The following is a 15,873-nucleotide window of genomic DNA, read 5'->3' as shown; positions in this document are numbered from 1 at the left end:
TACTGCTACACACACCTTTTGGAAATGTAAGGCTGACCTAAGATTGCTGTGTGCTGACTAAAACTAAATCCTACATATTAGTCTTGCCAGGTGGCAACCAATGCTATAATTAAGGTTATGAAAGCATATTCATCCCTGTAACGGAGCCTTTCGCTGCTCGTGCCACAAATCAGCCGGAGACGGCTTAGAGTGCAAGCACCAGTGCCCTTTTATTTACAATGTCACTTCCTACCACCATCTATATACAGTCTGTTCAACACTGCTCCCTGGGGGACAGCTAGCTCCCTCAGCCAGGAGGGACCTACAGCCACAGGCTCCTCCCTTTCCTGTTCCTCCCTTTGCTTCCTTCCTGCCAGCTTTATATAGCCCCCAGCTAATAAGGTCCACAGGTGTTTCTCATCAAGCCCTTAGGCGAGCCATACCCCTTAATTGGAGCTGGGCTAACAGGGGCCTGGCCAGGACCTCCTGGCCAGCACCCTGTTACAATCCCAAATACCTGGCTTTCAGTTGTAAATGACATTTCTTAAAAGTTACCCTTATACACTAAAAATACATTTATTCTAAATTCAAAGGTGATTTTTTTAAATTTTGAGTAAAATCCCTTCAATCATGTTGTAAACAGTTGGTGCAATTAAAAAAATGACATTTACCATCCACCATAATTAAATTTACTTCAACGTCAGTGTTATTTGCCATTCTAAGTATAAAGAAAGCCACAAACAGCTCTGTAATACATAACCTTTGGTATTCAGTGTATGTGGTCATATGTCTTCTTCAGTGTTTGTACAGCACCTATTACAAGGGAGACAGAACAGCTACAGTAAAAAACTCTCAAGCAGTTGTTAACTTGTTTCTGTTCTATTGGATCTGCACAAATCAGCACATACTAAAACTTCAACTAATATTATTTAGCTCGTTAATATCAGTGCGGATAATCAAATATCACCTCCTGCCGTCTTCAAGTTCACAATATTCTTTTTGCCATTCTAATTTTAAGTTATCTAACTATATCCATATAATTTCTATAACATATCTAAGCCAGTCCACTGAAGATATTACTAATATTTCCATTACAACCATCCATTTTCCTGTTGAGTTCCTAGTGCATAGGAGTCCACAACGAATAACCACAATCAATTTGGTAGCGATAAGCACCCTTGGTGGTAGTTTGTACAAATCAGTATTTATAAAGTGTTTTAACTACAAAAAGTGGATATATTGTACACGTTAAGGAATACTATATCAGCCGACAGCATGGTTACTGCCCTCTCATGCTTAAGAGTTGGTAGACCCACGGTACCATTGAGGCATACTGATGGAAAAGCATGAAGAAGCTTACACTGATGCTTTCCATGCTGTATCTATTCTGTGAATAAACAGAACTTCTCAGTCTCCACTGATGTTTACATGACATTTCACAAATAGTTTACATTTAAAGAGAAGGGAAAAGGCAAAACCAGAAATCCTCTTTTCAACAGTATTTAGCTGCTGAAATATTGCTGTGAGATGAAATTTACTAAAATAAGCCTTAGTCTGAAAGTAAGTTTTTAAAATAAATGTTAAACTAGTCACTAATCCACACAAGTGAAAGGAAGCCTCAGCACAGATTTGAGAGGTTTGAGCTAACACGTTACAGGCTATGCTTTTGCATTTTTGGGTGCTCCTGCAAAATATATTTTACCACTGGCCTCCTTCCACAAATGTAACTGATTCCTGCCTACACTACTATGCACAAAGATGGCCTAATGATTCTGGGAAGAGTTAGCCAGAGGACTCTTGGGGATAGACATCAAAAGCAATTGACTTGTTTTACGTAAAATTGTGGGTCACACAGGTGAGAGAAAACTTTAAGCACTCAGCCTCCTGCAGCAGAAGTTGAGCCCAACTCTGGTGACCAGTTTACATTCACAAGGCTATCTGCACATGGGGAGGGGAAAGAAAAGGTAATATGTTTAAGTGAAAGCCGAGCTTCTCCTTTAATTTTCCACCAAATTAGAGGAGTGAGCAGTTGAGAACTTCACAAGAACAGAGCTGACTTTTGAACCCTTATAGAAGCAACATCACACACTCTCCTTCAGGGCAATAACAGTGTGCTACAGCAACCCCTACACTATCATGTATCAAGATGGCATGCCAAAAAGATTAATGGTAAGTTTGATCTGATTTAATATGCTCATTAATGGTTGAGAAAAAGGAGTAAATTCCACAAGAGTGAAATTTTCAGACGGTACTGAACTGGAAAGGGTACCAAATAGCAGTGAGAACAGAGAAATGGCACAGAGAACCAGAGAAGCTAGAAATATGGACAAAAAATGGCAAGCTAATAACTCAGAACAGAAATAAAGTGAAACAGTGAATGAGAGAGAGAAAGCTGATTAGATGTCAAGGAGAAACACTGGGTGATAGAAAAATCACATCTCATTTGCTATCCCCTAGGCAGCGGAGCAGCAAAAAAAATAAAAGTGATCTATGGGAAGAGGCTGCATCATCAGGGAGGTAATAGTTCCTTTCTAGGGAAACATGTGCGCACCCACAGCCCCACACTGCCACCTCCATGCTCGTCGGCCCCAGCTCACCAACGAACAAACAAAGCCCCAAGAGCAGGCAGACGAGGACAGCAGGCACGCCCTGGAGACACCGATGTGGAGGGGGGAAGGCATGCAACTCTCAGGAGTGCGCAAGGTGAGCCCCGGCTGGGAAAGAGGAGCAGGAGCATAAGCAGGGATGGGAAGCGGGGAAGAGTCGGCGGTTAGGATTCGATCAGCTGTTCACTGAAGCTGGTGAGGAAGTAGGGGCTGGAGTCTTCGGTGGATGTTTTTACTGGGGGCTGAGAGTGATTGCTGGTGGCTTGTTGTTTTGGAGAGTGCTGTGGTGGTGGACCTGCGGGGGATTTTGGGGGGAAGGGATGCAAAGGCTAGGTATTTCTGAGAGATGGCTAATGGGAAAGGGCTGGAGCACACTGGGGCTTTTTGAGGGGGTGGGGTTGGCGGGAGAGGACAAAGTTCCTGTGTTTGTCTGCTTGGTGTTTGTTGTTGTGTTGCTAATGTTGTTTGTTTTGTTAAGAACGTTAAGAACGTTATGGGACCGGAGGAATCTGATGTGTTTCTTACTAATGGCATGTGAGGAAATGTCCTTGTTTTTGAAGAGATCAGGAATGGAGGCCCTGACAGGTGTCTGGTTTCAAGAGTAAAGTTGGTTGAAGTGTGTGTGTGTGTGTGTGTATATAGAGGGGGGATTATTCACTAATAATTTAATACCTAGGGTGATCATACATTCTGTTTTGGCTGGGACAGTCCCCTTTTTAAACCCTGTCCCGGACATCTTGACTTTTTTTTGGCAAAAGTGGGCATTTGTCCCGTTTGATGATCAGCTGGCAAGAACAAACGGGACAAATGCCCAGTTCTGCCAAAAAAGTGGGGTGTGCCTAGGGTGACTAGATAGCAAGTATAAAAAATTGGGATGGGGGTGGGGGGTAATAGGAGCCTATATAAGAAAAAGCCCCCAAAATCAGGACTGTCCCTATAAAATCAGGATGAGGGGGTGTGGTGTGGAGGGGGAGAGCAAAAGGAGATACCAGCCATGCACAACGGGCTTGGGCTAGTGGTGACACCAGGTGGCTTGGGTGTCCCGTTTTCACTTTGAGAAATATGGTCACCCCAGATACCTTCGAAGGTGGAAATAATCAAATAAACTATATTTTGATAATAATATTACTGAACTAGTTCTTTTAAAGAAGAGGATGTTGTGGTCCCGGTAAACACAGGTGACGCAGTGTTTGGGAAGGGCAGGAGAAGACAAGGCTCATGAGAACACAGGATTAAACCTTGTAGTACTTTGGGAAATCTGTCCAGTGGAGGTGCAGCCATTAGTATTTTGAGAGTGTGAGCAGATAGATGTCAAAGGAGAAAAGGTATATGTTATAAGTTAAAGTAACCTGCAGGGGTGTTTAACCATGTTTGTTTGGGGTATATGACACCTAGTACTAAAGTGATAATGGATTTGTATTTATTTTAATATTGCAGATCCTCTTTAAGTTTTCCTAAAGTAGTAGTTAATGTTTTATATAAGAGAATGACATTATGGGGACATGGATCCACAACAGACGCATCTCAATGTTAATTATGTACACCTTGGCTATTTTATTTTGAAATTTAATTTTATTCTGTAGACATACACAAATTCTCTACACAAATTCCTGTTTTGTTGCAGTGGTACTTATTGCTGAAGAAACATCTGGTCAACTGTAGACCCTCCCCCGGCTGATACTGGTAGGCTGAACTGCTACAGTTAGTCCATCCTAATTCTATTTCTGTTCTTTGTATCAAAGGGGATCTTGTACAATAGATTCTCCATCTCTGGATAAGCAGTGATGCTCAAGTAGTTCTTTGACAACCTAGAACACTGGGGGCTTGATGATCCTGCAGTATTTATCAAGCAATGTTCTTACTGAGAAAAACCAAGGGAACTAACGCAAATGTTAATGAAACATTAATGTTGAGATTTTAAATACTTGAAGGTCACCACAAACAAAGTTTATTATCTTAGGGGAGTTACTCTAGATTCCCATCACAATGATTACTCAGTCTTTATAACATGCATATATTAAAGAATTCACATTACTATTTGTTTCCTGATACATGCAAGGGGGACGAACTATGTTTGCTGTGGGAACAATAATTTTGAATTTCCTGATTTTTTTACAATTAAAATCTCAAGCTTTAATGCGGCATTAATTTTTTTACTTATAATTAATACTATCCATGTTCATATACTGTATAGTGACAATCACAGGTTTTGCAAAGTCTTTACTGTAAGCAATTAACAGCTACATTTTCTTACAGTGCTGGAATATCTACTTATGGAATAAGTGTCTACTTATTGTATTGGAATAAGTATCTACTTATTCCAGAACTTGCTGGTAACACTTTATCACAAGAAGAGAGGCTCAGCAAATGAACTTATCAGAATTGTACTGTAGCTTGGTGAAAATATCTTTCTAACAACAACATATTTTCAGGTCTTGGCTTCTAAGTAATAACACACTAGCTATTCATTTTCCAAGTATCAGAACACATTTGGGAGAGATTTGACAAATTCTCAGAAAGGCCTGCTTCTGGGGGAAAAATGTGCTTTATCTCAGAAGTTCATGCACAATAACTACCTACAGCCAACTAAAGTATCTTCTTCAGCATACCACTTGTCTAAAAAATATTGCTTTTTTGCTTGTAGAGGACCTGCTTTTTCTGCCACATAAATGGGCTGGAATGGTAAAATTAGATGAATTTTGGTTTCTAATGATTTAATAGTCTAACTTGATTTACCTTCCTGTTCCCTATATAAATCTAAGACTAGCCTCTTCACAGTCCTTCCATACCATCTCTCCATTGGTAGTATAAGAACCGTCTCTGCAACTCCTGCCAAGTGAAACAACTTTCCTTTATCTCTACTGCATTTTGCCATTATTGTGACACTTTAATCCTAGCTCAAAATATATTTTCCCTTTCCAGTAACTTAATGTAGTTTTCCTCAGTTACTAATTACTTAACTCCGTGAAGGTATTAACTCTGTAAAACATTTTGGGGTGCTGTTTGTAGGAAATATTGAATACAAAATTAAGTTGTGCTGTAATCTTACTATCTGGTGTAGGTACTTATATTACCCTATTTCCACAGTTTCTGGGCACTTCACAATCTTTAAAGTATTCATCCTCACAACACCCCCTCTGAGGTAGAGAAATACTTATAATTATTAAAAATATTACATTTTTCACTTTAAATATATTTATCAGATTGTACACCCAAAGAATCATTCCAGATAAGAAGGGAGAAGAAAAGTTATTTATTTTTCTCCAAAGCTACCAGATTTCATTTAACCCCAGACTTGGGCCCATACTCTTAGCAGCAGACTGATCATAACTCTCACATTTTAAAGTAGTCATGTCATTATCTCCTGCAAGAGTGTCACATGCTACCACATCCCATGGCAACTCCCAAGTGTCTCCAAGTGTTCTTTACTTTCTGTTGCGTGACTACATTGTTTATTGTTACACGCCTCTTATTCACACTTACTCAATGAAGTTTTGGTGCCTTAGTCCTCTGATGTGAACGTTTTCTCTTTAAAATAATCTAGTTTTCCCTAAAACTTGTCTTGTGTATAATTCCTTAGCCATGTCTTCCAAAATCCTGCTAAAAAGGAAGAGAAGAAACATCACAGTGACTTCAAAAACTCTTCCGTGTGTGGTGACATTCACTGCAGGCTAAAAGGACCGGTGTTTGGTGAATCTTGTGGCTCACTGTATCTGCAATGACCGGGCCTAAATGCTTTGGATGAAAGCCTGGCCTTACTGAAATCAGTGGCATTGACTTCACCCAGAATTTCACCCTATAAGTCACTGTGGCTTGGCAGGTCTCTGGGCAAGCACCTGAAAGCTTCCTTGCCCTTTTATTGGTGTGTCACATAATTATGACAAGAAGTTGGCGCCCTGAATGAACATATCAGAGGCACCAGGAGGTAAATGAAACACTGTATTAGTACCACCCACTTTGACACCAATCTATTGAGTCATACAAGGGTAAATACCAGTTCAGAATACGGAAAACAGCTCTACCCAAAAGGAAATTCTACCCAAAAAGAAAGCAGGCAGAATTTAAAAATACAGGTGAGTCGCATCATACGTGCATTTAACTTACACAAATTCAACTATACACGCTCGGCAAAAAAAAAAAGAAAAATAACAAGATACTTGTAAATAGTGTGGGCGATTCCACCCACCATTCCACTCAATGAGCATATGCCCCGAGTGAGCATGAGATGGGAGACATGAATCTGCTGTTCCCTCAGTCGGTCTCAGTTCCCGCGTGCCTCTCATAGTGTGAGCATCTCGCCGCGCTGAGTGTGATTCTAGTGTTTAAAGATAACGTATTTTTCATACAACATGGCCCCTAAACACAAGCCAACTACTTCATCTGGTGCTCAACCAAAGAAACAGTGATCTGTTCCAATGCTGGAGGAAAAACTGGCTGTGTTGGACTTATTGAGAGACGGTATGTCAGTCTCCAACGTGGCGTGTAAATATGGCTGCAACGAATCTAGCATCCATGCCATGAAGATTCAAGAGAGAGAAATTCGTCAAGACGTGGCATCAAGTGCTCCAATAACTGCTAAAGTGACGAGCCAGGTGTGTGATAAGACTTTAGTGAAGACTGAAAAGGCATTAAACTTATGGCTGGAAGACATGAACCATAAACATGTGCCTATCGATGGCAACACGTTACAAGAAAAGGCTCTTAGCCTCTATGCACTGTTCAAACCTCCTGCTGAAGAGGGACAGCCTTCTGATGAGAAGGAATTCAAAGCCAGCCAAGGTTGGCTTAACAGTTTTAGGAACTGCTTCAACCTCAAAAACATGCAGACTACTGGTGAAGCTGCATCTGCCAATGAAGAATGATTTAATTTCTGAATACGATCCCTCTATGGAACGAAGTCTCAAAATCACACATAGTATTACGGACGATTTGAGATCGTATCAAGAAATGTTTGAGCAGCTCAAGAGACAACAGCAACAATTGCCGATCACCATGTTTTTCAAGGAAAAACAACCAGCAGCAGATGAGCCTACACAATCAACTTCTCGAGCTGAACCAGAGCCAACCGCTTTGTCTACAACTCGCTTTTCATCACCCAAGTTATGTACTCTTTTTTTATACACTGTTCATTACTGTATACATTATACATTTATACATATTACTGTGCAGGGTTGTATACACAAAACCATGTACAGTATACTGTACTTTATGGGCCATTTAAGGGATTTTCAAGGGTAATTTTGACTATATGCAATTTTAGCCTTACACACTGACTTTAGAACCTAACCCCCACATAAGACGCAACTCCACTGTAGGATCTGTTTTGGCTTGGAGATGACTTGGCACTAAGGTTCAGATGGTCTTTGGTGGCTGGGATGCCAGAGCATGCACACACACACAGCTACAAATATTTTCTGTCTTCAAGAGGTTCAGCAGAAGCTAGGGTTCCTGTTGTATGATGGTGAGCACCTTTTGAGGGAGAAGTTAAGAGCTTCAAAGTGACAGAGACAAAAGCCACCCTTCATTCCCTCACGTCTGTCATCTAGTCCTTTCACCAGAAGCCACCAGCCAACCTAGACCTCTAGAGTCAGGACACTCATGTTCAGGGTATTCATCATCCCTTTCAGATAATCCAAAAGGGCCTCCTAAATCCCTAATTCCAAGAAACAAAAACATCTTGCTTTTTAAAGGGTAAAGAATAAATAGCCAGTTGGTATCCAGTTTCGAGGGTGTCCCTCATGGAAGGAAAATAGGAAGCTTTTTATCCCAGATGGTCCCTAGTCACCTTGGATAAATAGTCCCTCAGCTTTCCAAGGAAGGCTACAGAATTCAGTTAAAAGAAATTCCACCAAATTCACCATCTGAGCTATGTTCAAGAGTGCCTCTGAGATCAACATGCATTTGACATGCATCCGACGAAGTGGGTATTCACCCACGAAAGCTCATGCTCCAATACGTCTGTTAGTCTATAAGGTGCCACAGGACTCTTTGCGACTTTTCCAGATCCAGACTAACACGGCTACCCCTCTGATATTTGAGATCAACAAAATCAGTAAGAAATTTCAGGAAATCCAATCCCTCCTGGAAAAGAAAGGCATCAAGTCTATGGATATGTATTTCCTGATCCTTAAAAAAAATGAGAGGGCTGAGGCCTATCATGGTGGACAGACAGCTCAATTCCATGTGGCAAAAGAAAATTCTCAGTGTCTGTAAGGATAATCATACATTTGTTTTCTGTTTGTTTTGTTCTGTTTTTTGGAAAAGAGTGACTGGATATATGCAGTTTGGACCTTGCAGATGCTTGTATGCTGAAATGACTGAATTTCATTTAAAACTACTTGAAGGTGCAACTTGTGTATCTGAAACAAGTACAGGATATACAAGCCCTGCCAGGCCTGACTCCTGAGCAGGTAGAGACTAGAGGAAGAGGTTTGGTATCACCTAGCTGAAGGTGGGAGACAGGAGGTTAGACAGACATCCCCAGAAAACAAAAGGCATTGCCTCTCCCCTCTGTAGATTCAAATTGGGTCAAGGGTCATCAGGGTGAGGAAATAGGTGTTGGTTGGCTTTGGGTTAGCTTGTGTGGCTCTGTGGGGATGGAAGCCTGAGGGGTCCATGTCTAGCCCATGAGAGGGGAGCTATGGGATGTGTGCAAGAGTGTTATAAGAAGTATGGGGGTCAACTGGAGGAGAAAGGGGGTGGGGCAGCCAGATGCAGGGGTCGGAGGTGGGGTAGAGTGTTGTGCTAGTAGATTGGGGGCAGCCAGGGAGCAGGGAGTTATTTGGGGATTAGAAATCTGAGGAGGGTACTGGGGTCAGCAAGGGAGTTGGCACAGTGGGGTGGGACGGGGGGAACGGGGAAGAAGAGAAGGGGAGCTGGCTCAGTTGATTGGGTTTGAGACCAGAAAGTGGAAGCCCTTTCTGTTCTCTGCTCCACTGGCTACTAGGATGCTCTGTCCTATCACCATCCCTGGGGCTGCTGCCTATACAATAACTCCTTGCTTAACATTGTAGTTATGGTCCTGAAAAATGCTACTGTAAGCAAAATGATGTTAAGCAAATCCAATTTCCTCATAAAAATTAATGTAAAGGGAGTTGGGGGGTGGGTGGGTTAGGTTCCAGGGAAATTTTTTTCACCAGACAAAAGACATTTATATATGGAGTCAGAGGGTGGAAGAGGGTGTGATATTTCCCAGGGAATGCCTTGCTGCTAAATGATGAACTAGCACTCGGCTGAGCCCTCAAGAGTTAACACATTGTTGTTAATAGAAAAGGTGTACTTGTGGCACCTTAGAGACTAACCAATTTATTTGAGCATAAGCTTTCGTGAGCTACAGCTCACTTCATCGGATGCATACTGTGGAAAGTGTAGAAGATCTTTTTATATACACACAAAGCATGAAAAAAATACCTCCTCCCACCCCACTCTCCTGCTGGTAATAGCTTATCTAAAGTGATCACTCTCCTTACAATGTGTATGGTAATCAAGGTGGGCCATTTCCAGCACAAATCCAGGGTTTAACAAGAACGTCTGGGGGGGGGCGGGGATTAGGAAAAAACAAGGGGAAATAGGTTACCTTGCATAAGGACTTAGCCACTCCCAGTCTCTATTCAAGCCTAAGTTAATTGTATCAAATTTGCAAATGAATTCCAATTCAACAGTTTCTCGCTGGAGTCTGGATTTGAAGTTTTTTTGTTGTAATATAGCAACTTTCATGTCTGTAATCGTGTGACCAGAGAGATTGAAGTGTTCTCCGACTGGTTTATGAATGTTATAATTCTTGACATCTGATTTGTGTCCATTTATTCTTTTACGTAGAGACTGTCCAGTTTGACCAATGTACATGGCAGAGGGGCATTGCTGGCACATGATGGCACATATCACATAGGTGGATGTGCAGGTGAACGAGCCTCTGATAGTGTGGCTGATGTTATTAGGCCCTGTGATGGTGTCCCCTGAATAGATATGTGGGCACAGCTGGCAACGGGCTTTGTTGCAAGGATAGGTTCCTGGGTTAGTGGTTCTGTTGTGTGGTATGTGGTTGCTGGTGAGTATTTGCTTCAGGTTGGGGGGCTGTCTGTAGGCAAGGACTGGCCTGTCTCCCAAGATTTGTGAGAGTGTTGGGTCATCCTTCAGGATAGGTTGTAGATCCTTAATAATGCGTTGGAGGGGTTTTAGTTGGGGGCTGAAGGTGACGGCTAGTGGCGTTCTGTTATTTTCTTTGTTAGGCCTGTCCTGTAGTAGGTGACTTCTGGGAACTCTTCTGGCTCTATCAATCTGTTTCTTCACTTCCGCAGGTGAGTATTGTAGTTGTAAGAATGCTTGATAGAGATCATGTAGGTGTCTGTCTTTGTCTGAGGGGTTGGAGCAAATGCGGTTGTATCGCAGAGCTAGTTGTAGACGATGGATCGTGTGGTGTGGTCAGGGTGAAAGCTGGAGGCATGTAGGTAGGAATAGCGGTCAGTAGGTTTCTGGTATAGGGTGGACTCCTCCTGAAGGTCGAAACAGCAGACTGGACTTCTACATAGAGTGCTTCCGCCGACGTGCACGGGCTGAAATTGTGGAAAATCAGCATCACTTGCCCCATAACCTCAGCCGTGCGGAACACAATGCCATCCACAGCCTCAGAAACAACTCTGACAGCATAATCAAAAAGGCTGACAAAGGAGGTGCTGTTGTCATCATGAATAGGTCGGAATATGAACAAGAGGCTGCTCGGCAGCTCTCCAACACCACTTTCTACAAGCCATTACCCTTTGATCCCACTGAGAGTTACCAAAAGAAACTACACCATTTGCTCAAGAAACTCCCTGAAAAAGCACAAGATCAAATCCGCACAGACACACCCCTGGAACCCCGACCTGGGATATTCTATCTACTATCCAAGATCCATAAACCTGGAAATCCTGGATGCCCCATCATCTCAGGCATTGGCACCCTGACAGCAGGATTGTCTGGCTATGTAGACTCCCTCCTTAGGCCCTACGCTACCAGCACTCCCAGCTACCTTCGAGACACCACTGACTTCCTGAGGAAACTACAATCCATCGGTGATCTTCCTGATAACACCATCCTGGCCACTATGGATGTAGAAGCCCTCTACACCAACATTCCACACAAAGATGGACTACAAGCCGTAAAGAACACTATCCCCAATAATGTCACGGCTAACCTGGTGGCTGAACTTTGTGACTTTGTCCTTACCCATAACTATTTTACATCTGGGGACAATGTATACCTTCAGATCAGCGGCACTGCTATGGGTACCCGCATGGCCCCACAGTATGCCAACATTTTTATGGCTGACTTAGAACAATGCTTCCTCAGCTCTTGTCCCCTAAAGCCCCTAATCTACTTGCGCTATATTGATGACATCTTCATCATCTGGACCCATGGAAAAGAAGCCCTTGAGGAATTCCACCATGTTTTCAACAATTTCCATCCCACCATCAACCTCAGCCTGGTCCAGTCCACATAAGAGATCCACTTCCTGGACACTACAGTGCTAATAAACGATGGTCACATAAACACCACCCTATACCGGAAACCTACTGACCGCTATTCCTACCTACATGCCTCCAGCTTTCACCCTGACCACACCACACGATCCATCTTCTACAGCCAAGCTCTGCGATACAACCGCATTTGCTCCAACCCCTCAGACAGAGACAAACACCTACAAGATCTCTATCAAGCATTCTTACAACTACAATACCCACCTGCGGAAGTGAAGAAACAGATTGATAGAGCCAGAAGAGTTCCCAGAAGTCACCTACTACAGGACAGGCCTAACAAAGAAAATAACAGAACGCCACTAGCTGTCACCTTCAGCCCCCAACTAAAACCCCTCCAACGCATTATTAAGGATCTACAACCTATCCTGAAGGATGACCCAACACTCTCACAAAGCTTGGGAGACAGGCCAGTCCTTGCCTACAGACAGCCCCCCAACCTGAAGCAAATACTCACCAGCAACCACATACCACACAACAGAACCACTAACCCAGGAACCTATCCTTGCAACAAAGCCCGTTGCCAACTGTGCCCACATATCTATTCAGGGGACACCATCACAGGGCCTAATAACATCAGCCACACTATCAGAGGCTCGTTCACCTGCACATCCACCTATGTGATATATGCCATCATGTGCCAGCAATGCCCCTCTGCCATGTACATTGGTCAAACTGGACAGTCTCTACGTAAAAAAATAAATGGATACAAATCAGATGTCAAGAATTATAACATTCATAAACCAGTCGGAGAACACTTCAATCTCTCTGGTCACGCGATTACAGACATGAAAGTTGCTATATTACAACAAAAAAACTTCAAATCCAGACTCCAGCGAGAAACTGTTGAATTGGAATTCATTTGCAAATTGGATACAATTAACTTAGGCTTGAATAGAGACTGGGAGTGGCTAAGTCATTTTGCAAGGTAACCTATTTCCCCTTGTTTTTTCCTACTCCCCCCTCCCCCCAAAACGTTCTTGTTAAACCCTGGATTTGTGCTGGAAATGGCCCACCTTGATTATCATACACATTGTAGGGAGAGTGGTCACTTTAGATAAGCTATTACCAGCAGGAGAGTGGGTTTGTGTGGCGGGGGGGGTGAGAAAACCTGGATTTTTGCTGGAAATGGCCCAACTTGATTATCATACACATTGTAAGGAGAGTGATTACTTTAGATAAGCTATTACCAGCAGGAGAGTGGGGTGGGAGGAGGTATTTTTTCATGCTTTGTGTGTATATAAAAAGATCTTCTACACTTTCCACAGTATGCATCCGATGAAGTGAGCTGTAGCTCGCGAAAGCTTATGCTCAAATAAATTGGTTAGTCTCTAAGGTGCCACAAGTACTCCTTTTCTTTCTGCGAATACAGACTAACACGGCTGTTACTCTGAAACCTGTTATTGTTGTTAATGTAGCCTCACACTCTACAAAGCAGCAGTAATGGAGGGAGGGAGCACAATAGATGCATGGCTGTGGCTGCAAACATTCCCTGCGAAACTGAACAGTGATGATGAATCCACGCTATCCCACTGAAGCGCACCACTCCCTCCACAGACATACACACACCCATCTGTGTGTGTGTGTGAGAGAGAGAGAAAGACAGAGACACACACTGTGTGAGAGACAGACACCCATTGCCCCTTTAAGTACGCTGACCCCACTCTAAGTACATTGCCTTTTTAAGTAGATCAACAAGTTGAGATAGCAGCTGCTGCCAACAAGCTCCCTCTGTCCTGAGCCCTGTCCTGTCCCCACCTGCTCTGTGGAGAGGAGGTGTAGGAACGTTGGGGGGTGGGGACACCCTGACATCAGCACCCCTCTTCCCCACCTGCACAGCAAGCAGGAGGCTCCCAGGAGCAGCTCCAAGGCAGAGGGCAGGAGCAGCACAGGGGAGTGGGGGGAGGGACAGCTGAACTGCCAGGCAATTGATAGCCTGCTGGGCAGCTGCCACACAGGGAACTTAAGGGAGCTGATGGGGGGGCCGCCGGTCCACGCTGGTTCTAAGCCCACACCAGCTCGAGCCAACTAGCTGCTCTTCCTGCAAGCAGTGGACAAAGCAGGCAGCTGCCAAACACTGTTATAAGAGAGCATTGCACAACTTTAAACTAGCATGCTCTGTAATTGATCAGCCACATAACAAGTTAACCAGGACCACATTAAGTAGGAGTTACTGTACCTCCTGCCTCCCTGCCCCTTGTGACAGGACTTCCCCCTTTCCACTCTCCTAACTTGCTCCCTCTCAGTCTACCAGCAGGGGCTGAATTGCAGACTGCAAAGCAACAGGGGACCTGCCCTTTTGAGCAGGGCAACGACTCTAGGCCCAGGTTCTGGCCCGTAGCTGCCCCCCGCCCACTGGGTATAAAGGTTGCGGGGGAAGGGCTGGGGGAGCGTACGCAACAGGCAGGTTCCTGCACGTGCAGCTGGGCTCGTTCCTCGCGCTCACACCCTCTGCCTCCTCCTCCCGCCCAGCCACGGTCCCAGGGTGGAGGGGCGCTCGCGCTTCACCCTTCCAGCTGCCACTTTCTGCCAGGAGCTGGTCTCCGACAGTCCCCCCTCCCCCCGGCTTCCCACTGTCTCGGGCTCTTTCCCCTCACTGGGGCTGGCGCTAGTTCTGCCCCCAGGCCGCCTCTGCCGGGTACTTCGGGACTGACCGCTCTGCTGCTTCCCCAGCGCAGGTGAAGATGTCCAGGAAGCCGGGCGGCTTTTTGCAGGAGGCTTCTCACCAGATCACGGCCGGCGGCTCAGCGGGTAAGTCAGACATTTTCCTCGCAAGCACTCTGCGCTCCCTGCTCTCTCATTATTATGTGTTGGAGGGTGTGATTCAGTTCACCAACATTTCCTGACTCTGGCTAGCCGTGGGCACAACCTCCCCTGGTGTGTGCGCTGCGAAGCCGAGCTTGGGCATCTGAAAACCCACTCTGCGCCTCTTCCCCCCACCCCAAATGTGTCCTGGCCCTGGAGTCCAAAAAGCCTTGATCAAGTGCCCAGTCTCATCCCACTCGCTGGCTGTGGGCTGCTCCTCCCCCTGTGTGTGCCTGCAGCCAGTTGCACTGACTAACGGAGGCGAGGTGACAGCCTGCTCTTTGGTTCCCTGCTTCAACAGTTCCCCTGTCTGGGAAGTTTAAACCAGCCCCCTTGGCGTTCTGATGCAGCTCTCTTAACCCAGAAGAACCGACTAGGTTTCCTCTCCTTTGATTTTACAAACAAACTGCATGGGGGTAGAAATTAGCATGTGTGGTTCTCCTGTCAGTGTCTGTTGCAATATATAGCAGTGGACTGTAGGTTGCTGGTAAAATACAGTAACTCCTCACTTAATGTCCTCCTAGTTCGGCAGCTGCCTGCTTTGTCCACTGCTTGCAGGAAGAGCAGCCCATTGCATAGGGCTCAGGATACAGGGAGTTTGCTGGCAGCAGCTTCTGTTGCAACTTGCTGATCTACTTAAAAAGGCAATGTACTTAGAGTGTGGTTAGCATACTTAAAGGGGCAATGTGCATGTGTGCGTCTCACTCACACACACAGAGTGTGTGTGTCTGTCTCTCACACACATGCATCCCCAGGCACTTTGGAAAGTGGAGAGAGTGGTGCGCGCCAGTGGGATAACATGAGTTCATCATCACATTCAGTTTCCACAGGGAATGTTTGCAGCCACTGCCATACGTCTATTGTGTCTCCTCTAGGGTGACCAGATAGCAAATGTGAACAATTGGGATGGGATGGGGGGTAATAGGAGCCTATATAAGAAAAAGACCCCAAAATCAGGACTGTCCCTATAA

At 44.5% G+C, this 15,873-nt stretch overlaps 2 protein-coding genes across 28 annotated transcripts in view; one reads left to right on the top strand and one right to left on the bottom strand.

Annotated features, from left to right (window-relative positions):
- Window positions 1-14,888, bottom strand: part of MIPOL1 (mirror-image polydactyly 1) — a 283,359-nt gene extending 268,471 nt beyond the window's left edge. For 8 of the 16 annotated variants that reach the window (XM_043549731.1, XM_043549737.1, XM_043549733.1 and 5 more), the window contains exons 1-2: window positions 14,752-14,888; window positions 740-792 (exon numbers count right to left, since the gene is read on the bottom strand). The gene's annotated coding sequence lies outside the window, so the exon portion shown is untranslated. Of the gene's footprint in view, window positions 1-739; window positions 793-6,068; window positions 6,186-14,751 lie in introns of all 16 variants that reach the window. The other 8 variants (XM_043549738.1, XM_043549744.1, XM_043549740.1 and 5 more) reach the window with 2 other exon arrangements.
- SLC25A21 (solute carrier family 25 member 21) overlaps window positions 14,296-15,873 on the top strand; it is a 373,699-nt gene continuing 372,121 nt past the window's right edge. For 2 of the 12 annotated variants that reach the window (XM_043549752.1, XM_027827578.3), the window contains exon 1: window positions 14,736-14,848. In XM_043549752.1, coding sequence (XP_043405687.1) covers window positions 14,782-14,848 — 67 coding nt within the window. In that variant the 5' untranslated portion in view covers window positions 14,736-14,781. Of the gene's footprint in view, window positions 14,501-14,718; window positions 14,849-15,873 lie in introns of those variants that run through there. The other 10 variants (XM_037900636.2, XM_043549748.1, XM_037900640.2 and 7 more) reach the window with 10 other exon arrangements.

This window comes from Chelonia mydas, chromosome 6 (genome assembly GCF_015237465.2).
Source record: "Chelonia mydas isolate rCheMyd1 chromosome 6, rCheMyd1.pri.v2, whole genome shotgun sequence".
NCBI lineage: Eukaryota > Metazoa > Chordata > Testudines > Cheloniidae > Chelonia > Chelonia mydas.
Note: the sequence above shows the minus strand (reverse complement) of the source record. Positions and strands in the feature narration are given on the sequence as shown.